Genomic DNA, 27,463 nt, shown 5'->3' on the forward strand with positions numbered 1-27,463 from the left:
TTGATTAAAATGTGCTTTGTTAGTGGGAAACCCCTACAGGAACCATTCAGGGGGCTATTATGCACTTGCATATAATTTGTAGTATTATGGCTGAAATCTCAGCTCAGCTAAACCCAAATGACAACAGATCTCTATGTTATTTCATTACCTACCTCTGAATGCAGGCTTACACATTCTAAATGGCTGCAAGTCAGGTCAAGAAATTACTGCTAAATATTGCAGCTGAAACTCAAAATGAAGGGCTTGTTCTCGATCCACATCTCTAAATATAAAAATGAGTGTGTGTGTGTGTGTGTGTGTGTGTGTGTGTGTGTGTGTGTTTGTATCACCAACCAATCACGAAGCATCTTTAATTTCACCAGAGCTGTTCAAAAGAAGCTGAGCTGCGATTGGTTGCTATGACCAACAGTTTTCCTTGCAAACAATCACTAAGCATCTCTCATTTCACCAGAGCTGGTTAAAAGAAGTTGAGCTGTGATTGGTTGCTATGACCAACAGTTTTCCCACTTGACAACACCTCAGCAGACACTCACATGGTGGGAGAAATATAGCATCTTCGGGAACATAAGCTCCCAGCCATTGTCTGCCCCCCTGAAAGGAGCACAGAGCACACGACAGAAATGAATTCCCCCCTCCTGTGCCCATATACCATCACACAACCTCCATCCTATAGGCACATCTTCCTTCTTAAAGGGATCATTGGTATGGAAGTCAGAGCAAATCCATCCAGCGCTTTGGTTTTGACCCCAGGCCTCTCTTAAAGGGATCCCCGGTATGGAAGTGAGGACCGTTCCACTCAGCTCTGTGGTTCTGACCCTAGGGTCTCTTAAAGGGATCATTGGTATGGAATTTAGGGCAAATCCACTCTGCGCTTTGGTACTGACCCAGGCCCTTCTTAAAGGGATCCCCAGTATGGAAGTCAGGGCAATTGCCTTCAAATGCTCTGGTACTGACCCCAGGTCCTCTTAAAGGGATCTCCTGCATGGAAGTTAGGGCAAATCCCTCGGCGCTCTGATTCTGTCCCCACGGTTCTATTAAAGGGATCATTGGTATGCAAGTCAGGGCAAATCCACTCAGTGCTCTGGTTCTGATCCCATGCTCTCTTAAAGGGATCCCCAGTATGGAAGTTAGGGCAAATCCACTCACCTCTCTGGTTCTGACCCAAGTCCCCTCTTAAAGGGATCCTCGGTACGGAAGTGAGGGAAAATCCACTCTGCGCTTTGGTACTGACCCCAGGCCTCTCTTAAAGGGATCTCCGGTATGGAAGTTAGGGTAAATGCCTCAGTGCTGATTCTCACCCCAGGCTTCTATTAAAGTAATCAGTGGTATGGAAGTCAGGGCAAATCCACTCAGCGCTCTGGTTCTGACACCAGGCCTCTCTTAAAGGGATCCCCACTAAGGAAGTTAGGACCGTTCCACTCAGCGCTTTGGTTCTGACTCCAGGCTGAGGGGATGATGTGGGATTATTAGTGGTAGTAGTCCAGTGGCTCTGGCTGACGGGATGATGGGGGATATTATGAGTAGTAGTTCGGTAGCTCTAGCTGACGGGATGATGTGGGATATTAGTGATAGTTGTCCGGTGGCTCTGGCTGATGTGGGATATCAGGGGTAGCAGTCCGGTAGCTCTGGCTGACGGGATGATGTGGGATATTATAGTGAATGTGGCTATGCGGAATGGGCGGGGCTATACACTCAGCTTTATATATATATATATAGATAAAATCATTATAATTTGTTATAACTAACCGTAGTTAGTTACTATGCCCAGGCAGCGTCGGGCTCTTCAGCTAGTACGGAATAAAATGAGAAGAGGGAATGCAGAAAAACCTTTTGCAAAGGTATTATTGGGTAAACTATGAACTTGATAATGCAATCTAATGATAGTAAATAAACTTATCAAAACATTCGGAATAAGGCCCTAGATCACTCATTTTCAACATTATATATATATATATATATATATATATATATATATATATATATATAATGTTTTCCTTTAAATAACGACAGCATCATAAACCTTATGATCGGCTTTGAAATGTGGGAATCAAAAAGAACAGTTTTTCCCACTGAATACATATAGTTGCCAAAAAAGCTTCTGGCCAAAAGTAAAGCCAATAGATCATCTACTTAAGCAGCTTCCTACATATTACTGCCAGTGAGCACAAATAACTTGGATCAATGCTATCAACCATGCAGAACAAGACCAACACTATTAGGTAAATAAGAAACTCATAAGGCCCACAGGCTCAGGGATTTCACTGAAAATGGCAATGGAAAAAAAATAAGCTGAAGTATGAAGTTCTAAAGACACAGGGATAAATTTAACCACAAACAGTTAAACGTGGACTATATACAATTAAAGGCTATATTTGCCTGATAATTAGTTAAATGGGTTTTCTGAGTTTGCAATATTAATCCCCTGTCCTTTGAATAGTCCATCCACAAAAAATAGGTGAGGGTTCAACTATCGGCAATCCCATTGATCAGTTTGAAGTGAATGAGAAATGTACATTGTTTGTGTTACTCCATTCACCAACAAGCCATATACTTACTTGCAGCAGTGCTAGGAATTGCAGCGTTGTTCCATTCACCTGATGGCATATGCTGCAAATATCCCTGAAAACAATACTCATGGGAAATATATGCAAGCCAAAAATAAGCACTCCAGGTAAAGAAAATAAATACATAAAACGTCATAAAAATAAATTCCTAAATACCGCTATTTAGGTCTTTACATACCACGTGTGATTAGCTCAGTAGACATGTGATCATGTGAATTAAGAGGCTCCGCAGTACTGACCTGGAGTCAATACCACACACTATCAAACCATCTCCTGGTCACAGCAGCCACTCAGACATTCAGAAAGACAAGGTGAACAGCAGGATGAACAGCTAGTCAGACATTCAGAAAGACAAAGTGGACAACAGGATGAACAGCTAGTCAGACATTCAGAAAGACAAGGTGGACAGCAGGATGAGCAGCCTCTCAGACATTCAGAAAGACAAGGTGAACAGCAAGATGAACAGCTAGTCAGACATTCAGAAAGACAAGGTGGGCATTAGGATGAGCAGCTTCTTACAACTCCTAGTGCATTCCCCTATTAATATTCTAAGATAGGTTTCTGCCAAATTACCAAGACTGTGGCCATTTTTATATACTATAGAGATTAGCTGCTTACAAAAAACAAGTGTGATTTGTTAATTAAAGGTAATTAAGAATTTATTTATAATGATATTTATTTTACTTTTTTTTCTAACTTTGGAGAACCCCTTTAAAGTTATTATAATCAGATGTGTTAATCTTCATATCTGTGTCCTCTATGAGACACTCCACAAACACTGCAATTCATAATCACCAATTACCGTAACTGAAACAGATTTTTGAGGGCTGAGCATACATTTCTGCAGTGACTCTTTCCAGCTGCAAATGGCCAAGTCCCCTCTACTGCCAGCTTGATGGGCTGTCACGTGACTGCAAGTAGGCAATTTACTTACAGTCACGTGTCAACTAGCTACTTTTCCTATTCTTTCAATAAACTATTAAGGTAAGTGTATGAGAAGCTAGTTGGCATGCTGGAAATAGAGGTGAATCTGCACACTGTCAAGATTAAGCAACCTGCAGTCACAATTTGAATGTTCTTCCCTAAAAAAAAACAAAAAAAACCTTTAATAAAAGTATACATAGTAAATGATTAAAGGCTTCTGACAACTTTGATATGGAAAATTATTTTACACACGTTCATGCAATTTTATTAACTAAAGATACCTACTAAGTTTCAATCTGAAATTTTTATTCATTCACATACCCCTTGATATGCAGTTTGCAGCATGAATCAAGTTTCAGATTTTTATCCTAGAGTTTATCTCCCTCCAATACACGCTGAATGTAAGATTTGTATCCAGAATGCTGCTGTCTACATCTATATCTAAAGTCTGTTTTCTCTATCCACCATATGACTTTAGATACTTTCTCCCCTGATCGCTCCAGATCTGTGTGCAAACCTGCTTTCCCCCATTGCCATTTCTAATGCTTCAGTCATATGTCTGTGTATCACGTCCGTGTTGTATGTTTATTTTCTCGGATACAACATGTACTCGTTATAATCTATGGTGCTCTTCACATATCCGTGAATATCAACCTACCATGCTTCAGCGCAAATGTACAAAGACATCTGTTTTTTACCGATATCACAACTGAACAGTGCAATAGTCTATGGGTCGGTGTAAAACCCATACTGCACAAATATATCATCAAAGTGCTGTCCGTATTTAAACGCAGAAAAGAATAGGAAAAGTTTTGTAATTTATTTATCCATCCATGAAAAATACTGAGGACGCTGATAATAGAAACAAACACACTGATCCAAAACACTGGTGACATCAGGCAGCTACATAAGAGTATTAGGCTATGTGAACATATTGTGCTTACCCTGCATTTCTTCAGTGCAGTTGTCACAAAACTTGATGGATTTCCTGGTAACTCTTATGCACTTGTTACTTATTTGTGATTTGCAAATTTAGTGCAGATTTAAATCCACAACATGTCGATTCTTCGAGCGTTAATGCTAATGCTGCAGATTTCACCCATACTAATGAGTGGAGAAAAACCTGCACCAAAAACGCAACAAAAAAAAACTGCAAAAATGCAAGATTTCACTGCTGCGTTTTTCCTACAAAGAAATGCAGAAGACATGCAGAAATGTCTGCACCAAATACTGAACGGATGCACGTACCCTTAGGGTACCATTACACTTAAGCCCCCGTTACACACTCCGATATCGCTAGCAATATCGCTGTAAAGTCACCGATTTTGTGACGTTGCAGCGATATTGCTGCATGTGATACTTACCTCCGACCCGCTGCTCATCGTTGGTCGCGCGAGAACGTCCTGGACCATTCCTTGTCGGCCACTTCCTGCTGCGCTTCCTGTGGCGCCGACGAGCGAGGCGTGGACGCGGGCGGGAGGACGCCAGGATCGCCGCGTCTGACAGGTAAGTAGCGACTGCCGCGATGTCGCTGGTGAGATTTGCCTGTTTGGCAGCTCACTAGCGACCACTTAGCGATGCACCAGCGATCCATATCGTTGTCGGGATCGCTGGTGCATCGTTAAGTATAACGGTACCCTTAGCGATGCACCAGCGATCCCGACAACGATCTGGATCGCTGGTGCATCGCTAAGTGGTCGCTAGTGAGTGCCACACAGGCAGATCTCACCAGCGACATCGCTGGGGCCGGGGGTCGCTACTTACCTGTCAGACGTGGCGATCCTGACGTCATCCCGCCCGCGTCCACGTTGCTCGTCGGCGCCACAGGAAGCCCAGCAGGAAGCGCCCGACGAGAAATGATCCAGGACCTTCTAGCGCGACCAGCGATAATCAGCGGGGGAGCCGGTCGGAGTTAAGTATCACATGTAGCGATATCGCTAGCAATATCGCTGCTACGTCACAAAATCGGTGACTTTACAGCGATATTGCTAGCGATATCGCAGTGTGTAACGGGGGCTTTACAGAAACTGCAGCAGCAAAATTATAAAAGTGTTTTTTTTATAAAAGCCAATTGCTAAAGCAGCTAAAGAGGATCTGTCACCAGGTAAAAAGGTGGCCAGTTTTCCACTTCATTTACTCCTGCTGCTCCAGAGTTTTTTTAAATATATTTTTAATCCCCTATATGCTTGCAGAGCTAAGGGCCTTTTAATCTGATGCTGGTTTGAATGGCATTTTCCAAGAGGACATTGTGCTTTAGACTGCTCTGCATTACTAGCCAATAAACAATGATCTCTTGGTAAAGACCATAAAAAGTAGCATTGAGCAATGTGAAAGATTAAAAAAAAACACATAGAATACTCAGGGGAGCAGTTGGAATAAAACAGAGTAAAATCTGGCCACTTTTCATCTGATGACAGGTTCTCTTTAACTTTTCCCTTAGGCAGCAAACAAGCAGTTAAGAGATGTCGATTTACAATGTAAAATCCTTTTTTCTTTTTATTCATGGTAACCCTCTAAGAAAAGCATTTTTAGTAGAGATGGGTGAACCCGAACAGTAAAGTTCGGGGTCTGTACTGAACTGCTACTGTTTGGGTATGGACCACGAACACGCACTTCACCAGGAAGTAACTTTTACTGTTCAGGTTCGGCACCATGTAACACCGACAGTGTGAGCCTGCAGCTGTGACCGGAGGTAAAAAGTTTACTTCTGGTTACTGGCGTCAACTGATAGGACTATGCTAATAACAGCAGGCAGGCTGCTGTTGAAAGTATTCATCAGCTGGCGCCTGCGCTTTAAATAATTTAAAAAAAAAAAACACATGCGTGGGTTCCCCTCTGTAATTTTGATAACCAGCCAGGCAAAAGTGACAGCTGTGGGCTGCAACTCTCAGCTGTCAGCTTTAGCAAGGTTGGTTATCAAGAATAGAGGGGACCCCATGCTGTTTTTTAAAATTATTTAAATATATAATTTAAACAAACGGTGTGGGGGCCCCCAATTTTTGACAACCAGCTAGGTTAAATCAGACAGCTGGGTGCTGGTATTCTCAGGCTGGTAAGGGGCCATGTATATGCCATGGACTTGAGGTCAGCAGATATTTTAAAAGGTTATATCAACCCCACTTGCCACTGCCACGAGGCACGTGGGAAGGGCCAGGAGAAGAGCCAGAATTGGCGCATCTAATAGATGCACCTTTTCTAGGCCACTGCAGGCTGCTATTTTTAGGTTGGGGGGTTAAGGAATTATCCATGGCCCCTCACCAGCCACAGAATACCAGTCTCCAGCTGTCTGCTTTAGCTTGGCTGGTTCTCAAAAGCTTGGCTGTTATTAGCGCAGCAGGCGTGGGCTGATGGGAGTAGTAGTCCCATCAGCCGACGCCAAGTTACCAGAGGTAAACTTCCTCTGGTCACATCTGCAGGCTCACACTTTAATTTGACAGAATGAGAGCTGCAACTTTCTGACTGGCAGTAATGATCTTACCACCGATCAGAGGCAGTGTTTGCTGCGATGTCATGAACATAACAGAGTGGCAAATACTGGATGTTCGCCCCCCATTTAAGGGAATGGGGTTCAGGTACTGTTCTGGTAAAAGAACTGTTTTTTACCTGTTAAGGCCGAACCCGTTGAACCTGAACATCCAGGGGTTCACTTATCTTTAGGTTGCCTCTTGTGTTCTCTTCAGCTGCTGCTCTCTGATGTCCTCCGGATGCTAGCTAAGTATGAAGGAAGTGACAGTGCAGCAGCCGTTGACTGGGAGCAGGACTCGAGTGGCACAACAACATCACGGAAGACCAGAAAAAGCACCCGCACTAGTGGGAAGTACAGGCTGGTTTATTTTATATGGGGGAACATAGCACTGGAGAGGGAGTTTTCCGAAGAGTGGACAACCCATTTCATATAAGAATAGAAATAATGTATATTGTTGAGTTTCATTACCATTATGGAAGGAGTTTTCCAGCCTGAAAAGTAAAGCCTGCAGTCACTATGTGAATTGTGATAATGTGAACTGTCACAATTGTAATGCATTCAAAGTGTGAGGGGTAGAAGTGGTGTTGGGGCAACTGCATAATTACTTTTGGTCAAATGCGACCTAGATTTTCAACAGTTAGGATCAGTGTTAGTAGAAAAAGTGGCAGAGACCACATAGGGTGAGTGCAGACTTTTCAGCCTGTAAAAACCCTTCCATAGGGGCTGCACCACCTTTGATCTTTTATTTTTTTTAGGAATTGATGCCTTCCCCTTACCACTTGAAATCTACTGCTGATACCAGACAGCTCATGCACAGTTGGTTTTGCCCCAGTATGGGCAGGGGATCCACTTTTTTTCTGTACACATTGGCACTGATGTCACTTTCAGTTTATCGAATTCTTCATTTACCGCTCCAACAGCGAGTGGTGGTGCATCTGCAGGAGAGGGTGGGTTTTTCTTTTCAGAAATGAGGAAAACAAACTGCATATTCACCAGCCCAATCCTGGGCGGTCCAGTAATAGATTTTGAGCATAGAAGACATTATAGATATCAATTACTTTGTTGTGAGACAATTAACACACCGAGTAAGAGAACATACACAATTGATGCCTATCAACCAAAAACAGTCTCAGGCGATACTCCAATACACAGGAGCACTCACTAGGCTGAGCTCCTGTGCTCTTACTTTAGTAAGCTGCCAACTGACATGTCAGTCCGCAAGTTATATTGTGGACAACAATATGATCAGCAATCTGAAATCAGATACGAGTAATCGACATCTCTGCCAACCATCAGTTGTCTGGCATCCCCATAAATATTAGGACATTGGCCGAATTGGTCAATATCGGAAGGTTCAGCACAGACAGTCATATTTGTACAGAGGCCTTTACACAAACACAAATTTCTCCAAAAGGAATGCCTTGGAATGCAGGGAGGGCTTAAACATTTTTAAAGTGATTTTCAAGGTAAACAATGTGATGGGAACAATTTACAGGGGTGAAACCTGCTAATAGGTTCAGAAAGATTTCAAAGAAAACTGGAGAAATCCACATCTATAAATTTTCATGCATAACCTGTAAGCAAACAATTAAATATATCTCATCCTTATACTTAAGAGTCCAATGGTTACTACGACCACTATCAACTAGCTGTCACTATCGTAACCACGGATACTTAATGTCCTGCAATGCCTGCACATGAGGAAAGAGACATAGCGAATCAGAAAAACTATACATTTCTAACTGGAAGTATTTGCTAATAATATTATGACACCTACTACATATTGGGATAGGATCTTGGAGAGCCTTTCTCAAGAAAGGCTAAGTGTGAGCCAATTAATTTCTTTCAACTTCACAATTGTTTTCCACTTGTTGTTGGTTCTTCACCAAAAAATTTACATTTGGTATCTTTATGTTTGAAGAATGATATGTGGGAAAAGGTTGAAAAATTCCAGGGGGCCGAATACTTTCGCAATGCACTATATATATTCCATCAAAAAAGAAGGCAGCACACCATGTTGGTTTTCAATAAAGAGTTTTCTTAGGCCTGTTTCACACATCCGTTTGTGTCCATCAGTCAAAATCCGCCGTTTTGCAAAAAAAAAGTATCCGCCATTTTCCTTGGCGGATCCGTTTTTCTCCCATTGAGTTCCATTTGCGGCGGATCTTGACGGATGGCCATCCGTTGGATCAGTTTTTTTGCGGATCCGCCAAAATTTTGACGTCCGCCGACATGCCCGAACGGACCATGTAACGTTTTTTCGGGCGGCAGGATCCGCACTTCTCACTGCGCATGCCTGAAAGACTTCACTCAGCCGGAAATTTAACCCTAAACTCTGTTCTGGCGGCTGAAAAATTCTCTCTCTCGGCAGCGGTTCCTTTAAAATTCTTCCTTTGACGGATCCGTTAAAATAACGGTCCGGTGACAAACGTTGTGGTCAGTACAGGAACGGATCCACTATCCGCCATTTTAGCGGATTTTGACTGAACAAAAAAACTGATGTGAAAAACAGGCCTTAATAGCCCATATGGCTATGTGCCCATGCAGCAACGTTTCAGTTCAATGGGTGTGAACCTTTTTCAAGCTTGAAAAAGGTTCACACCCAATGAATCGAAACGTTGCTGCATGGGCACATAGCCATATCGGCTATTAAAAAAACACTTTATTGAAAAACAACATGGTATGCTGCCTTCTTTTTTGATGAACTATTTGGAGGTTTGGTATGTACCTGGAGGGCCTGCACCCGAATCTTTTTTCTATTTTGTGCTGTCTTTTCAATTTTGCGCTCTCTCTCTCTCTCTCTCTATATATATATATATATTTATTATTTTTTTTTTTTTTTAAATCTTTTTATTATACAAATGGGGAGGGGGGTTGATTTAAACTTTTTAATATTTCTGTAAACTATTTTTTTTTTACTTTCTTTTAGTCCATGTGGGGGATTTGAGCCTGTGGCCATCTCATTGCTTATAATTAGTACGTTGGCCAAATCTCAGTCTCCACTGAAAGTCAGACACAGGTGCATGAGCACCATAATTAGCAAAATTGATTAAACCTCAGTTTCTGCAGTACAAGGGGGGGCAGCGATTAGAACTCTAAGGTCATGTTCACTTGCCACATTTTTTTCTGCAGCCAAAAAACGCTCTTTTGGCATTACAAACGCTGGGTTCCAAAAATGTTGTGGCGTTATTCAGGCAGATTACATATGTGATTTGTCCACAGTACATGTTTAATAAATTTAGCTTTATTCACCAAAAACGGAGCAAAAAATGCAACAAAACCTGTCTGCTGTGGTTTTTGCATTCTTATTGTTCTTGTTTTCTATGGGTAAAAAAGGCTTCAAAAACACTGAAAAATTGACATGTTGCAGATTTAAAAAATGCTACAGATCTCACATTGAGTCAGAAAAAACACAAGAAAACAGTGTGCCTGAGATTTCTGAAATCTAATAGCGTTTGCTGGTACTAAAAAACACAGCTGCTTATTTGCATAAAAAAGCTGTGAGTGAACATAGCCTTGTAGGCGATATAGCATCTATAAAAACCTCATATTATGCTGTCAGTTGGACTGACAAACTCCCTTTAAGTTTCTTGCTGTTTGAAATCTATTCATGCACGCAGTCCATGTCCGCTCATATTCCCAGGAATGCACGTAGTGACACACTATGACTCACAATGTCATTTTATTGTATCCAAAGTATTTAAGAGAATCTGTGTGGAGAAATCTGCAGCTTGCTTCCTTTGTGAAACATTTTCTGGAGGTGGAAGAGGCAGCAGAGGCTAGCATTGTCTCAGTGGAATCAGATAAGGACATGAATTCAACTTGCTTCTCTCAGCTCCAACAAATGAAAACCACTGAGGCCAAACATGATACTACTACAGCCACAGCTAGGGTTCAGCATCAGTCCAGGTTACAGCATTTTACAATGGGAAGGAAAACATTACCACACTGAATATCTACCCAAGAAAACACACTCAGAATTTCTGCTGAAAGTTCACTAGGAAAATTGACCTGCAGTATAACCTCTAAGGCGGAGCAAGTAATATGAAGAAATGCAATGAACAATTGGTTTAAAAAAAAAAAAAAAAAAAAAAAGTTTTCATTCCTTTACAATTATTTTTTGGAAGGGGTAAGGGGAGGGGAGTAGGAATTAAGTGCAGTCTCAATTGACTGAATAGGAGCTGTTCGGCAGAACCTAGCAATGTTTACATGTACTGGCCACCAGAGCAAATAGCTGATCATTGGGAGTCACATGTATCGTATCCGCACCAATGTCATACTGACAACCTATCATATATAGTTAGCTAGGTCATGACTATGCTCTGACCAAAGTTAGGTAAAATAGTACTATGAGTGGCAGCTAATTTTTTTAAAACTATTTCAGACATAATTGCTACCAAGCAGCTCTTAGATCAGCTTATTTTATTCATTTTTTTTAACTGAAAGTTAAACTGGCCACGTCATGGAATATTGGCTGCAAAAATGGAAAAAAGGTAGTTTTTATTTTTTTAATTTCTCATCTCCATTGTGGAGATAATAGCTTAAAAAATAGATTCTAATTTCTCCTTTATCCAACAGGAGTTAACAATTATTAGTCTCTGGGGGCAGTTACTTTTTCCCCCCGATTGTCCTTGACCAATCATAAGTAGGTGGCGTGATGCAGGGTGGGGGAAAAAAAGGGCATACCTCCAGGGGAGGTCAGACTCTGCTTTCCCTGTGTGAGACATGTAAGGATACACAGACCAACTCTCCTCACTATACTGCCGACACCTACTGTGATTACAAGCGGAGAGGGTGGAATAGCAAGGCTGTGTGCCATTACAAGCACGTTTGCATCTTTCTCTCGTGGCAATGAGTTTGGGTAGTAGAGCAGATATTCCTGTCATTAAAAGACCCTCTTGAAGCTCTCCTCTCACAGCACTGTCGCTCTACACACCCTCCTACCACACTGATTGCCATGAACTAAGAGTTGCAAGAAGCGTTTGCTATGATACACAGCTTTGCTCTACTCCCCTTCCCTGCTTGTATTCACAGTAGATGCCAGCAGCATAATTAGTGAGGGAAGCAGGGCTTTAGGTCATAACATGTCTCACAGAAAAAGTTGGTTCTGACCTACTCGGGGAAGGGAAAAGGTGGGGGGTGGGGTTCTCAGTTCCTCTGCATGATGCCTCCTAGTTATGATTGCTTTGTATTAGTGAAAATTAAAATGTAAACTTTACAAGACAATATTTCCCCAGCCTCGATCAGAAATTAAAGGGAACCTGTCACCTCTTTTGGCCGCTATAGATAAGCCCCCGGTCTGACCTGAAAGATAAGAAAAATAGGTTTTATTATCCTCACCCGGGGGGGGGGGGGGGGGGATACGGTCCGGTGCGATGAGTGTTGCAGGTCTGGGTCCGACGCCTCCCATCTTCTTGTTACGCCGTCCTCCTGCTTTCATCGTTGCTCTCCACCGTCGGGCTCCTGCGCTAGTGCACTTCTCTGCCCTGTTGAGGGTAGAGCAAAGTACTGCAGTGCGCAGGCACCGGGAAAGGTCAGAGAGGCCCAGCACCTGCGCACTGCAGTACTTTGCTCTGTCCTCAACAGGGCAGAGAAGTACGCCTGCGCAGAAGCGTAATGCCGGAAAACAAGGAAGCAAGCAGGAAGACGGCATCGCAAGAAGATGGGAGGTGCCGCACCCGGACCTGCGACACCCATCGGACTGGACCGCATCAGACCCCTACCACTCCCCCCCCCCCCCCGCCCCGAGTGAGTATAATAAAACTTATTTCTATTATCTTTCGGTTTGGACCTGTGGCTTATCTACAGCATTTTAGAAAGCATCTTATAGTGGCCAAAAAAGGTGACAGGTTCCCTTTAAAAAGTAAAAATGATGTTTTATCCAGCTCTGTGCCACTATTCCATGAAGCAGGTAGTTTAACACTAAAACTAGTGATAGGTCTTATTTAAGACAGGCATGCTTCCTTTATAAAGTCAGCATGTGACTTGCCTAAAACTATTATGGGGCAATGTTACATTTCTTATACAAAAGAACTTCAATCATTCATTCAACATATTCAATCATTTTTACTATAAAAGATGAAAACTAAAACTTATTCACATGCATGTTGTGCAGAGGTTAATTCTGTTATGTTGCGCATTCTCTGATAAATCTGGGCTATGGTTGCTTGCATCAGCGGTCAGGGGGAATGGATGAAGGCATTAAATATCAGCCAGGAAGCAGCAAACCTAAAAAGGACAGGGGAGCATACGCTAAAAGGAGACCTGACAGAACAAGACAGGTTATTAGAGACCTAAAGTCAGCACCAAGCAGCCTGCAGAGCGTGTAGAAAAACTGCTGTGTATGGACGAGGACTTCTGTTCTGGTTAACTTAATGTAGAAAATACCCAAATGGCACATCAGAAGGAGGGGCCCGTTTCCACCTACCAAATCCTTTCTTCTGAAGTCAATATTTCTGAAGTCAAATATGTTTGTATGAACTTTCTTAGTTACCATGGGGAGTGATTTGACAGTAGGAAAACCAATAGCCATATGGTCTCGCTATTCTTCCGTCCTCTATAAAAAAAAAAAAGAACCAAACACACTAACACCCACCAGAAATGATCACTGAATCAAAAACAAATCCCATCCTAATGATAAGGTATTTACTGCAATCAGTCATCATGTGTGGGGAAAGGTGTTTGTTTGGCATGCAAAGGTGTTAATGTGGTTTTCTCTATTCATTTAAATGGCTGAAAAAGCCACCAATGCAAAAAAAGCATGGACATTGTGAGTATTTGAAACAGCTTAAAATCTGCAACTAAAAATAAGCAACATGTGCATGACATTTCAGAAATCTCATTCATTTTGCTGATGCTGTAAACTGCAGCATTTTGGTGCAGAAATTTCAGCTGCATATACTCAAAGTTAACCTGTCAGCAGAGTGTTAGTAAACTACAGACAGTGTCAGGTTGGTGGTGATAAACTGATTAAAATGACACCTGAGGTTAGGAAAACAGTATTAGAAGTTTTGAGTCAGGCTGGGGTCACACTGCGTTAATGCAGTCGGTTTAACGGATTGCGTTACACCACGGCATAACGCGATGTAAAGCAATCCGTTAATGCTGTCATTCACTCCTATTATTGGGCGCATCGCTAACGCATATGATAATCGGCATACGCTAGCGATGTGCCGTCATTCTGTGATGGACCCTTGAACGCTGCAGACCGCCACTGCTAGCGCAGATGAAGCATCTGCGCTGGCAGTATAGCATAACACGATCACGTTATGCAATAGCGTTAACGCAGTCAGTCAACAATATGCATTGAATGGACTGCTTTAACGCAGTGTGACCCCAGCCTTAACGAGTTGCTTTTGGAACTGTAGGCAGAGTCTTATCTTCCTTTTTCAAGACAGAAACCAAGGAAAGACCTGTCCACTGGCACCCTGAAACACAAACATGTTCTTTATCATAGAGACAGAGGGAGAGACTGTTTGTGCTTCGGTGCGGCCTCTTGGCAGGTCTTTCCTTGGTTTCTGTTTTTTCAGACAGCATCTGTCACTTAATTTAATCAATCAACAGCGCTTCAAAAAGTTGCAAAGTAGCTCATGTTATCCACCTTGCCTGAGCCACAGGCATGCACACTGCAGTTTGGTATTAAGCATATCTCTGAAAACTGTAGTCTAGAGACACCTCATTGACTTCTATAGAAAAATGTTTTGGGCAAATTTTGTGACATTTCCAGAGGTCACTGATGGAGTAAAGAGGATATTTGGCTGTGACCATCACTTATTGTGATTCTGTGCTATTTATAAACTTATGTTATCTCATTCAGAAACCTTTTCTGTCTTGTACATGGAAAAAAAAAAACGATTTTTTTCATTTAATTTGATAAGATTTTCACCAATTCTTGGTCAGTGAGTCCATTTTTTTACCATTACTGATTGACAACATATGGACTGCATATGCTGTCTGTGATTTTCAAGTACTCATACTTGTAAGTTTTTGATCTGAGTTAAGGATCAAAATCACAAATACAACTCTGCATGATTTTTTTTTTTTTTTTTTTGCAGATACTTGGTCAACCAAAAAAAAAAAACCATAATCCGCAAAGTACCGTATATACTCGCGTACAAGCCGAAATTTTCACCCCTTTTTTTGGGCTGAAAGTCGTGCCCCCCCGGCTTATATGCGAGTCATATATGCCAGGGGGTCGGCGGGGGATAGGGAGCGGGGGTGTCAGATCATACTGACCCCCTGGTGCGTCTTTGCAGCCCCCTACTTGTCCCATGGTCTCAGGCGCCTTCCTAACGCCGTCACGTGGTACCGCTCATTAGTCATGAATATGCGCATATTCATGACTGTAATGTGCGGTACCACGTGACCACGGAAGGGAGGGAGACCGTAGGAGAAGCGGGGCTGCAGAGACCGCGACAGGAAGGGGTAATTATATTCCATGTTCACCTGTCCCCGGCCCATCGCAGGGCGCCGCTGTGTCCTCCGCATCCTCTGGCTATGATGTTCAGGCAGCAGAGGGCACTATGACGTGGTTAGTGCGCACCTGAACGTCACTGACAGAGGACCCGGCAGACAGCGGCGAGCAGCAATGGAGTGGGGACAGGTATCTCAGATGCTGGGGCCCTGAGCCAGCTGTGACACCGGCACCTGGCCCCCAGCGATGAAACGTGAGCATGCCATTCTTTTTTATTTGCAACAGCAGCGGTGGCAGCATATGGGGGCATAATCTATGGAGCATCTTATGGGACAGTATATGGAGGCATAATCTATGGTGCATCTTATGGGGCAGTATATGGGGGCATAATCTATGAAGCATCTTATGGGGCAGTATATGGAGGCATAATCTATGGAGCATTTTATGGCGCAGCATATGGGGCATATTATGCTATGGAGCATCTTATGGGGCCATTATTAACCTTTGTGCCGCATTATATGGGGTGTATTTTGTATGGAGCATTTTATGGGGCCATCATGAACTGTATGGAGCATTATATGGGGCTCCTGATTCAATATGGATATTAAAAAACAGTTAACCTACTGATATCTCAATTAATTTTACTTTTATTGGTATCAATTTTTATTTTTGAAATTTACCAGTACCCGCTGCATTTTCCACCCTGGGCTTATACGCGAGTCAATAAGTTTTCCCTGTATTTTGAGACAAAATTAGGGGGAGGGTCGGCTTATACACGAGTAGATACAGTAGACTATAATGGATACAAGACTATAGTAGAAAGTAGACTATAAAGAATACAAGTTATATTCATGACAATCACAGAATATGAACAGGAAATATGGATGTCTGAATAAGGCCTTATTGTAATCCTGCCTGTTAGAGAACTGCTAAAATGTGATCTCTACACAAAGCAACTATTCGTTTATTAGGAGGAGATCAGTGTTTGGTGTGAAAGGCAGGGCTCTGTAGGTGCTCATTTTGGTGGAGTCGGTATAAAATGGACCGACTCTGACTCCTAAAATATATAATAAATTGGGTATAGTAGTTCAATGCAGAATGTGCTGAATATTTTTTCATAGAAATTTGGGAAAGTTCTGAAATGTCCTATAAATGGCTGTTCTATTCCTGATTTAAGGCTACATTCACACACAGCGTTTTTTGCTGCGTTTTATGAGGATACGTTTTTCAGCTGCAAAAGCAGATCAGCTTTTTAAAAAACCGCATCACCTGAAAGGTTTTTGAGCTCATTGATAATGTTTTCAATAGCAAAAGCAGATTAGAAAAACGCCACACAAACTGACATGCTCATTCAGCCCAAAAATGGATCCTCACAAAACAGTGTGTCTGAATGTCATATCTTGAAACCCATTGACTTTGCTGGGATGCCCAGAGTCCCTGTATTTTACTGCAAAAAAGGGATCCGCAAAAACGCTGTGCGTGAATCATGGCCGTAGCCATCGAGGGGCATGGGGGAGCGACTGCCTCCCCCCCTAGAAGCAGGGGCATGCACCTATCAAATCTCACTTGTATGCTGCAGTGCTCCCATCCTGCACCGGCTCCAGACTGCAGGGGGCAATCTCCCCTCCTCTATACTGTCTTCTGCCGTCTTCACCAGAAAGAGGAGGGGTGCCTGTCCTGCACAGGATCCGATTCCTGGGCCCTGAGCTGGAGAAAGTTGTGCACACGCTGCAGCTGGCAATGAGAGATAGTCTGCAAGAGGGACATGCTGGAAATCTGATTGGAAAAGTGAGGAAATTGGTTATTGCCGCCAGAACCCCTAAAATTGATTCCATCTTTAAGAGACGTGCTGGGAAAGGGGCAATTGTCGATCAAGCCACTCGGTGGGGCAGCACTTATTTATTGATTGAGCGATTGCTTGAACTAAAACCATTTCTTATAGATAAGGCGAACACTCAGGTAACCCTAAATGAAGGTCAATGGACACAGGTGGCTGAATTGAAGGAATTGCTTAATCACCCATTTACCGTGACTAAAAAATTACAAGCTGAGGATTTAACTCCTGGCATTTTCATAAGGGAGTGGAAGAACTTGCTATTTTGCCTGTCCCAAAGAGGAGGTTCAATCGCAGATGGCATTTCTGCTTCAATGAAACGGAAAGAGACACAGCTATTGGAAAATAAAATTTTTATGGCAGCTGTTTATGTGGACCCAAGTCATCGTACACTGCTTGATGATCAACAGCTTACTAAAGGAAAAGAAGCTCTGACTGAGGTAGCAGTTAGGATGAGTGGCCTACAGGAGGACTGCCAGGCGCAAGAGGACTTGGGTTCTGACAGTGCTACCGCTGCCATATCTTCATCCTCATCAGATTAGGATTTTGACTTTGACAAGTATTTGGATGACATGGAGCAGGCAAAGCGTTGCCGCAAGGAAAAAGATTTCACTCCATCTCCTATAGCAAGCAGACTGACCATATTTCAGCAAAATGTTTCACTTGCTCTCAAAGAAATAGAAAAATTCAACCGTTCCTCAAAACTGACTGTGCATGAGGCAATTCCTTTATACTCGGAAATTGTTAGAGATGTTGGCCATGTGGTTACGGCTTTGTCTCCAACCCAAGTTAGTGTAGAGAGGTTCTCTGGCCTTAACATTATTAGGTCAGATTTGAGGTCATCTATGAAGGAGGATCTGATGGAGGCAATTTTATTTCTTAGACCAAATTCATTGACTGCAGAAATATTATTTAGTATGAATTTGTTGAAAACTGTTGTTTTGCCACTTACATAGTTTATTACATAATAATAAATATATATATATATGTAATAGATATTACATAGTATATTACTTATTTACAATTTATTAGTTTTTTTGTGTTCTAAAGTTGTATTCCAATAAATATATATTACAGTATGTTCTATCTAAATATCTTGGTTATTGTATCATAAAAATGATTAAATGTCTGATGTTAACATTGTACTACAATAAATTTTTCACTTAAATATAAGCAATATATGTGGGAGTTGGAGTCTGAGTCAGGGAGTCGGTGTAAGGGAAATTGAGGAGTCGGAGTCGCAGGTTTGGCTTACCGACTCCACAGCCCTGGTGAAAGGGATTGTGTAAACTAACTACTATAAGAGAAAATTTGATAAAATATCACCAATAATACATGTAATATAAAAACATGATTTAGACCATATCATTTTCTGACAATATATTCACTTTAAGAATTGCTTTTGCATCAGAAATTTCTTAAACTGAGTATCTAAATATTCAACTGAATGGGATTTTGTGGCAGAAAACACATACAGCACGTTTCTGCGAGTTCCAAAATGGGACAGTAACAAATCTCTGAGACAAAGTCTGTAGCAAGTGAAAAACATACAGTGTGTTCGTAAAGTCATGGTGCACTTTTGACCAGTCACTGGAAAGCAACAAAAACAATAGAAATGTAAAATCTGCTCCAAACAAAAGAAAAACTCTCCCAGTTTCATACCTATTCAGTGCAGTTCGAGGTGGGCTCCATTTGTTGTCCTACACAAATCCAAACGACAATGAAGTTCTTGACACCCACAGGTAAGGACGTCTGATGTAAGGCTGGGTTCATATCGCGTTATGGCCATGCGTTTAACGCATCTGTTACATAGCGGCACTAACGCTATGTAACGGATGCATTAACGCACTAACGCACTCATTGGCCGCCATTATAGTAACGCATCCTAACGCATACCAAATTCAGAGTGTAACAGCGATGATGCGTTACTTTATGACGCATCCTCGAACGCGGACTACCGCATTTTAGGGTGCATTAGGTCTAACGCACAGCAAACCGACGCGTTCGCTGTGCATAGACCTGTATGGCTAATGCATGGTAACAAAGTGCTACCATGCATTAGCGCATACGTTAGCGCTATTGGTTAAAAAGACGTCAAAAATGATATCAGCGTTAGTGCATCCGTTTAATGGATCCGTTAATTGGATGCACCTAACGCAATGTGAACCTAGCCTAGCAGAGTGAATAACGTCTGTGATTCTTTGTTTTAAGTGATTAATGTTATTGATATGTTCAATATACACATGTTGCTTCATATAACCCCAAAAGTAAAAGGCTAAGGGCGCCAGATAAGTGGATGGTGGTGGCCATGGCTTGACAGAACCCCGGCCTATCCACCGCTGGGGGAATAGTTTATCCAGAAACTCACGAACAATGGTGGCGTAGTGTGGCGGAGAACCGTCCTGCTGAAAGATGATACCTTCTAGAAATTGTGGCATTGCAAACAATTCCAACATGTCAAGATATATGTTTGCCATCACAGACCTCTCCGCGAAAAAAATGGGTCTATCACCTTATCATGCATCAGGCTACACCACCGTTCACTTTAGGGGTGTTACGTTCGTACTCAACGTAGGCATGAGGATGTTCAGCAGCCCATATTTGGACGATATGACGATGAACATGTCCACAGATATGGAAGATCTCCTCATCTCTAAACACAATCTTCTGCAAAAATATTGCATCATTGTTGATCTCATGACGCATATCTGTAGCAAACGCGCATCGTTTGGGTCTATTCGCTGGTTTGATAGCGTGCAACAGCCACAATTTGTACCCCGTAAAACAGAGACGTTTCTTTAACACCTTATAAACTGTAGTCTTGCTTAGGTGTAATTGTCGAGCACACTGTAGAGCAGCTGAAGAATTCTTAAAAGGAAATCTGTCACCCCATTTTCAGCCTATAAGCTGCAGCCACCGCAATCAGGGGTTTATCTACAGCATTCTGTAATGCTGTAGATAAGGCCCCTGATGTAACCTGAAAGAGAAGAAAAACATGTTAGATTATACTCACCGAGGTACGGGTGCGGTCCGGCGCCTCCCATTTTCTAGAGATGACGTTCTCCTCCTTACTTCTGCTGCGGCTCCTGCGCAGGCGTACTTTCTCTGCCCTGTTGAGGGCAGAGTAAAAGTACTGCAGTGCACAGACACCGGGAAAGGTCAGAGAGGAACGGCGCCTGGGAGCAACGGCAGAAGTAAGGAGGACGTCATCTCTAGAAGATGGGAGGTGCCGGACCGGACCGGACCCCCAGGTGAGTATAATCTAACTCGTTTTTCTTATCTTTCAGGTTACATCGGGGGCTTATCTACAACATTACAGAATGCTGTAGTTAAGCCCCTGATGTCTGTAGCTGCATCTTATAGGCCAAAAATGAGGCGACAGATTTCCTTTAAGTTCCCGCCTGCCCTCCCTGACTTTTATGGACTTTGTCATTGTATACTGTATACTTTCCTGTGACTAGTCAAAAGTGTACCATGAGTTCACGGACACACTGTACTTAAAAGGGACCATTTAGCGTGAACAATTACCTATTGGTTTCATAGAAAAATATTCAGAATTGAGAGTCCTCAGTGGTTGATACCTTTTAATGGCTAACCGAAAAGATGGTAACACATTGCAAGCTTTCGAGACAACTCAGGTCTCTTCATCAGGCATTGACTAATACAAAATCTGAAGAATCACATATTTATACACAGCACAAAAAAAATGCAATAGATAAGTGACGCGATGCAGAACTATCATTGTGGGAGAGGGAGAAACATAAATATTGGACCAGTTCATAGATAAGTAGTCTGGATGGTTTATTGTCCTCTGATTGGGGTCTCCTAATGTGTTGTGATGCCCCCACAAGGTCTTAGGAGCAAATTCCTTAATTGATGTAAAAGACATAAGTCCATGCGACACATTCATTCCAGCATTGAGAGTGTCAAAGGACATCATGAGCTTGAACTCCCAGACTCTTCTCTCTCTCTCTCTGGGATGTGAAGTTACTTTTCAATACCAGTAACTTCATATCTATTGGTTTCATAAAATCCAATCGGCAATCCTTTAATAACCTCTTTAGACAGGCCGACCACATTTTTATGCACTCAGAACGATTGTTTATATGAAAATCATATTGCCGGCAGCACTTGTCCTGTTTAAATAGGAAATTTAAATGTGCTGCAGAGAACAATCATTTTTAAGCTTGCATAAATATAATTTCACTAGAAGAACAAGCATTTTTGCTTGTTCTTAACATTATTGACCAGTTGGCATTCGCCTGACACTCACTCCCAGTTATCGGCCTGTCTAAATGGGCCTTTAATTGCAAAAGCTTCCAGCACAGATGATTAGTTGCTGATTACACTGTATTAAAACCACTTATTTACAGTAGGGGAAGTAATTCCAATAACCTACAGGACACTCACAGTTGTTCTTGAGGTTGTGAAGAGAATGCTTTCTCCTAAGAAGTCTGCATTCTGTAAATTAAGTGAGCTTTAGGTGTGCCATGTTGTGCCCACTGGAATAACAATAAACCCAGTACCTCAGTAGATGCTCAGGCTTTTCAGAAGACAATCCAATTTACCTACCTTGCAGGGGGCTTGCTATAAGATACTTATATGTGTATTGTGGCTCCCTGTCAAAGTTAGTTCATTCCCATCCTTTGTCAAGGTGAAAAAGAGAATGAAAATCAAATAGGGAAACTGATCATCAGTGGCTCAGCACATTTCTGTCAATTTTCCGTCTAACACAGTCAACCATTACAGAAACAGCAACTTACCAATATTTGGAAAAAAAAAAAAGTTAACAAGCATCAGCTAATTAACCTAAATGTCTAATTGCATGCCAATTAGATATTTAACAACTGTATAACAGTATAGGTTTTCTTCTAATGCTGGATATAAGCAACACAGCTTTCACTTTTTCCTATTTCAGATTCAAATAGACCCAAAATGCTTTAAAGGTACTGTCCATTACTAGGACAAACCATTCTTGACATAAATGTTTGGCCCAGATAAAATTAAAAAAAAAACCTATACTCCCCACTCGTGCTGGCACCGTTCCAGCGTGTCAGCACTAGCGGTCCCGGGGGCAATATTGCATTTGTTGTGACATGTGACCCCGGAGCCCAATCAGTGCTGGCGTCACTGTCCCCGCTTTCGGACAATTCTAACATGAAGAGGAAGTCTCGGCTGCCTCTGCTCTCTCAACTTCCTCTTCATGTTCAATTTCACAGGAAGCAGGGACAGTGATGCCAGCACTGATTGGGCACCAGGGTCGTGTGCCACAACAGAAGCACAGGAGCCCCAGGAGAGAGTGTCCATACCACGAGAACGGCGCCAGCACTGGAGGGGAATATAGACTTTTTATATTAAATCTATTTTTATTGAAAACAATTAGACATAACAACATACAAGACAACAAACAGTGTACACCAAGGCATCTTAGGTTACAATATAATCATTCTCTTAACTTTATCAGGGCCAAGAATGAGAAGAAGTTGTCCAAGTAAGTAGTGGACAACTGCTTTAAGATAGTGTATGGAAAACCATGACAAAGCGAAAGAAATGTTATAGCATAAAAAATATACATAAATGTATCTAGCCTTTATTTTAGCCATTCTGTCGTACAGGGGAATCACACTTGACCATACACTATTCCTGCTCAATTATATAGCATGCAAAGGAGCACAACTGGCCAGAAACAACCAAGAGCAAAAACCTGAATACTAGGTATAAACTTTAATTTTGTACATAGGTAATGTCTTGGCCCATACATTTCTATGGGTGTCATTTTAAGCCCTATCTGCCATTGGACGTACTATTCCGTCCATGTGTTGGCCCATACATTTCTATGGGTGTCATTTTAACCCCTATCTGCCATTGGATGTACTATTCCATCCATGTGTACTGGGACTTAATTACCATGGACGGAATAGTACGTCAAAGGCGATCAGACGCGCTCTTGGAGGGAGTGCGGCTGATCGCGGCCGGGTGTCAGCTGATTCTCACAACTGAAACTCGGCAATAAGTGCCAGGAGTTATCACGGCCCGCTCCCGGCACTTTATCCCCCGGCACACTGCGATCAAACATGATCGCTGCGTTTTGGGAGCAGGCAGAGGGGCTGTCAGCTCTGACAGCCCCTCTACCTTTGAATCGGAGACCCTGCAGCATGACGCGGGGTCCCGATCGCTCTCATGGTAACCTGAAGTCGTCATGATGACATCCAGGTTACCAGAGCACAGACACTTCCTGTCATGTGCAGTGCATGTCAAGAAGTCTCTGAGGTTAGTGACAAATCCCTGCAGCGCTGACAGCTTATATGGCATGCAGATCTGTATGCCATATAAGCGATCAACCTGCACGAAATGAGTGTCCCATAGTGGGACAAGGTGTAAAACATAGAATGAAAATAAAAAAAATATTTTTAAATAATTGTAAAAATATTAAAAAAAATAATAAAAAATGTCAATATTTATTCTATTCTAGCATTAAATCAATATTTGAATTTAAAAAAAATTTTTAACTGGTTTTTGCTCATTTTGCCTCCCAAAAATTGAAATAAAAAGCGATCAAAAAATGTCATTTGAACGAAAATGGTACCAATAAAAGCGTCAACTCGTTCTGCAAAAAACAAGACCTCATATGACTCTATGGGCCAAAATATGGAAAAACTATAGCTCTCAAAATGTGGTGATGCAAAAACTATTTTTTGCAATAAAAAAGTCTTTTAGTGTGTGACAGCTGCCAAACATAAAGACCCGCTATAAATAGTAAATCAACCCCCGCCCCCCCTTTAGTTAGGGAAAATAGTAAAATAAAAAAAATATTTAATTCAAATTTAGGGTTAGGGCTGGGGCTTTAGTTAGGGGTGGGACTAAATTCAGGGTTAGGGTTGGGATTAGGGTTGGAGTTAGGCTATGTTCACACGCTGCGGTTTTTGCTGCGGTTTTGGCCGCAGCAGAACTGTAGCAGTTCTGCAGACAGTGTACAGTAGCATGTTATCCTATGGGATTAACATTCTGCTGTGCACACGCTGCTGATTTCTAACTGCGGAAAAGCTGCGGTTTTGAATCCGCAGAAACAATTGACATGTCAATTATTTCTGCGGATTCTGCTGCGGTTTGCCACCTATTCTATTGTCCAGGTGGCAAACCGCAGGCCAAACCGCAGGTAAAACCGCAGGTATTTTACCTGTGGTTTTACCTGCGGTTCTGCAGATAAAAATCCGCAGACCAATCCGCAGTGTGTGCACATAGCCTTAGAATTGGGGATTTCCACTGTTTAGGCACATCAGGGGCTCTCCAAACACGACATGCGTCTGATCTCAATTCCAGCCAATTCTGCGTTGAAAAAGTCAAATGGTGCTACTTCCCTTCCAATCTCTGCTATGCGCCCAAACAGTGTTTTACCCCAACATATGGGATATCAGCCTACTCAGGACAAATTGCACAACAACTTCTAGGGTATGTGCACACGATTTGTCGCTACGGATCCGTGCAGATTTCCTAGTGATTTACAGTACAATGTAAATCTATGGGAAATAAAAACCGCTGTGCACATGCTGTGGAAAAAAACGCGCGGAAACGCAGGGGTTTATTTTCCGCAGCACGTCAATTCTTTGTGCGGATTCCGCAGCGTTTTTACACCCCTTCCATTATAGGAATCCGCAGGTGTAAAACGCAGGCCAAGTCTGCACAAAATCTGCACTAAATCCACAGGAAATCCACAGGTAAAACGTGCGGATTTTGACCTGCGGGCTGAAAATTCCGCACATGAATCCGCAACATGTGCACATACCCTTAGGGTCCAATTTCTCCTGTTACCCTTGGGAAAATAAAAAACTGAGGGCGAAAATATCATTTTTGTAGAAAATATATGATTTTTTTATTTTTACGGCTCTACATTATAAACTTCTGTGAAGCACTTGGGGGTTGGGGTTCAAAGTGCTCATCACACATCTAAATAAGATTCTTAGGGGGTCTACTTTCCAAAATGGTGTCACTTGTGGGGGGTTTCCACTGTTTAGGGCACATCATGGGCTCTCCAAATGCGACATGGCGTCAAATCTCAATTCCAGCCAATTTTGCATTGAAAAGTCAAACGGCGCTCTTTCCCTTCCGAGCTCTGCCATGCGCCCAAACAGTGGTTTTCCTGCATATATGGGGTATCAGATTACTCAAGACAAATTGCACAACAACTTTTGGGGTACAATTTCTCCTGTTACATTGGGAGAATAAAAAAATGGATCTGAAGTAAATTGTGTGTGAAAATTGTTTTTTGTTTTTTTTTTTTAAACCATTCCAAAAATTCCTGTGAAGCACCTGAAGGGTTAATAAAATTTCTTGAATGTGGTTTTGAGCACCTTGAGGGGTGCAGTTTTTAGAATGTTGTCACTTTTGGGTATTTTCTATAATATAGACCCCTCAATTTGACTTCAATTGTGATGTGGTTCCTTAAACTTGGAAAATTACAAAATTTTCGCCAAGTTTGTTTTTTCACAAATAAAAGTAAGTTATATCAAAGAAATGTTACCACTTTCATGAATTACAATATATCACGAGAAAACAATGTCAGACTCACCGCGTTCCAGAGTTATTGCCTCATTAATGGCCAGTGGCCAAAATTGTAAAAATTAGCCTGGTCATTAACATTAAATCCTAACACTGAAATAGCACAGAAAGAGGACTTAAAAATCCTCCAATAATAGAAAACAGCAAAAGAGCAAAATGGCTTACCCGTCCAGGCCTCCAGACAAATGCACTATCAGGATGCAGTGGACCCATATAATTATTTGGAGGATTTTTAAGTCCTCTTTTTGTGCTATTTCAGTGTTAGGATTTAGTGTTAGGTACCGTAAACAAGGAGACCTTTGGCGCAGGTTACGGGCTCACGTATTTTGGCCAAAATATCAGCTAATACTCCACATTTTTTAAATGTGTTTTTTGCACTTTTTATTCAGGGTGCAGTTGGGCCCATTTGGTCTTGTAAACTGCGGTGTCTGTTCACATGGCATGCATTTTGATGGCGCTGGGCAGCCCGCCTGAGCTAATAGAAGGGTGTCACTACCAGGCTGGCCTGGATGCTGTGCGTGGCCATAGTGTGAACAGCGCCGCATACAAGTTTTTATTGTGCATTAACATACCAGGCAACCGCCCCTTCCATGTATTGGTAGACTGTGAGCGGTTGTTTCATCGGTATTCTTGCACCTGTGTTGCCATCTTAATTATATGGGTCCTCTGCATCCTGATAGTGCATTTGTCTGGAGGCCTGGATGGGTAAGTCTTTTTGCTCTTTTGCTGGTCATTAACATTTAAACCACCCTTGGGGATAAAGGGGGTTGAACAGTTATACAATATATTACCTTCTTTCCAATTAGCTTCTTGCGCAGAAATTCTCTGGCCTCAAACATATATGGAATGTCATAGAGAGGACGGAGCTTCTTGTTTTTATCCTGCTGGGAAATAAAGGTTGATAAGTTAATCAAAATGTGCACAATGTAACACACAAAAATATTAACTGCAAAAGAGGAGATAAGTGTCCTTAAGAAGGAATCTGTCAGCAGGATTTCATAACCCAAACTATTTATATGAGCATGTAGCTCTTTCAAAGAGATATCCAATAATACTTTTACATGGCCAGTCTGTTCTTCTGTTACTTAGAAATCAGTGTTTTCCTCATTTATATAGCACCATTAATTTCACAGCATTTTACGGACGTTATTGGCACTGTCCCCGATGGAGCTTACAATCTAAATTCCCTATCAGTATGTCTTTGGAATGTGGGAGGAGACAGAAAACCCGGAGGGAACCCACGCAAACAAGGGGAAAACATACAAATTCCTTGCAGATATTGTCCTTGGTGGGATTTGAACCCAGGACCCCGACGCTGCAGTGCGGCAGTGCTAACCACTGAGCCACCGTGCTGCCCTATTTCTGCAGCTCCTGTCACTCCAGGTCTATTCACAGCCCACTGCCCCCTCCTGCTGACAGCCTCTAGGGTGTGACTTCAGGAAAAGCTGTCAGAAAAGCAGGAGGGTGTGGCTCTGAGCCGGGGAATAGAGCTGGCGTGACACTCTACCATAGCCATCTATATATCAAATCAAATGCTGATTTCCCAGTAACTCAGTAAATGCTTCTTCTATCCTTTTTTGATATGTTAAATACAGACAGCAGGATGCCAATTCATGTGCTGTACGTGTTTTTCACAGACACATAGACTTATTGCCACTTTTCATCCATGATGCTTGAAATAAAAAAAACAACATGTCTTTGTGAGT

The 27,463-nt window shown here is 42.1% G+C and overlaps 1 protein-coding gene across 2 annotated transcripts in view; it reads right to left on the reverse strand.

Annotated features, from left to right (window-relative positions):
- The window catches only part of SND1 (staphylococcal nuclease and tudor domain containing 1), a 956,786-nt gene that overhangs the window by 635,874 nt on the left and 293,449 nt on the right, over nt 1-27,463 (reverse strand). Inside the window, exon 11 of one of the 2 annotated variants that reach the window (XM_073579241.1) lies at nt 26,549-26,638. In XM_073579241.1, the coding sequence (XP_073435342.1) occupies nt 26,549-26,638 (90 nt within the window). Of the gene's footprint in view, nt 1-26,548; nt 26,642-27,463 lie in introns of both variants that reach the window. The other variant, XM_073579240.1, reaches the window with a different exon arrangement.

Source organism: Dendrobates tinctorius, unplaced genomic scaffold (assembly GCF_039654945.1).
Source record: "Dendrobates tinctorius isolate UK_male_01 unplaced genomic scaffold, ASM3965494v1 ptg000062l, whole genome shotgun sequence".
NCBI lineage: Eukaryota > Metazoa > Chordata > Amphibia > Anura > Dendrobatidae > Dendrobates > Dendrobates tinctorius.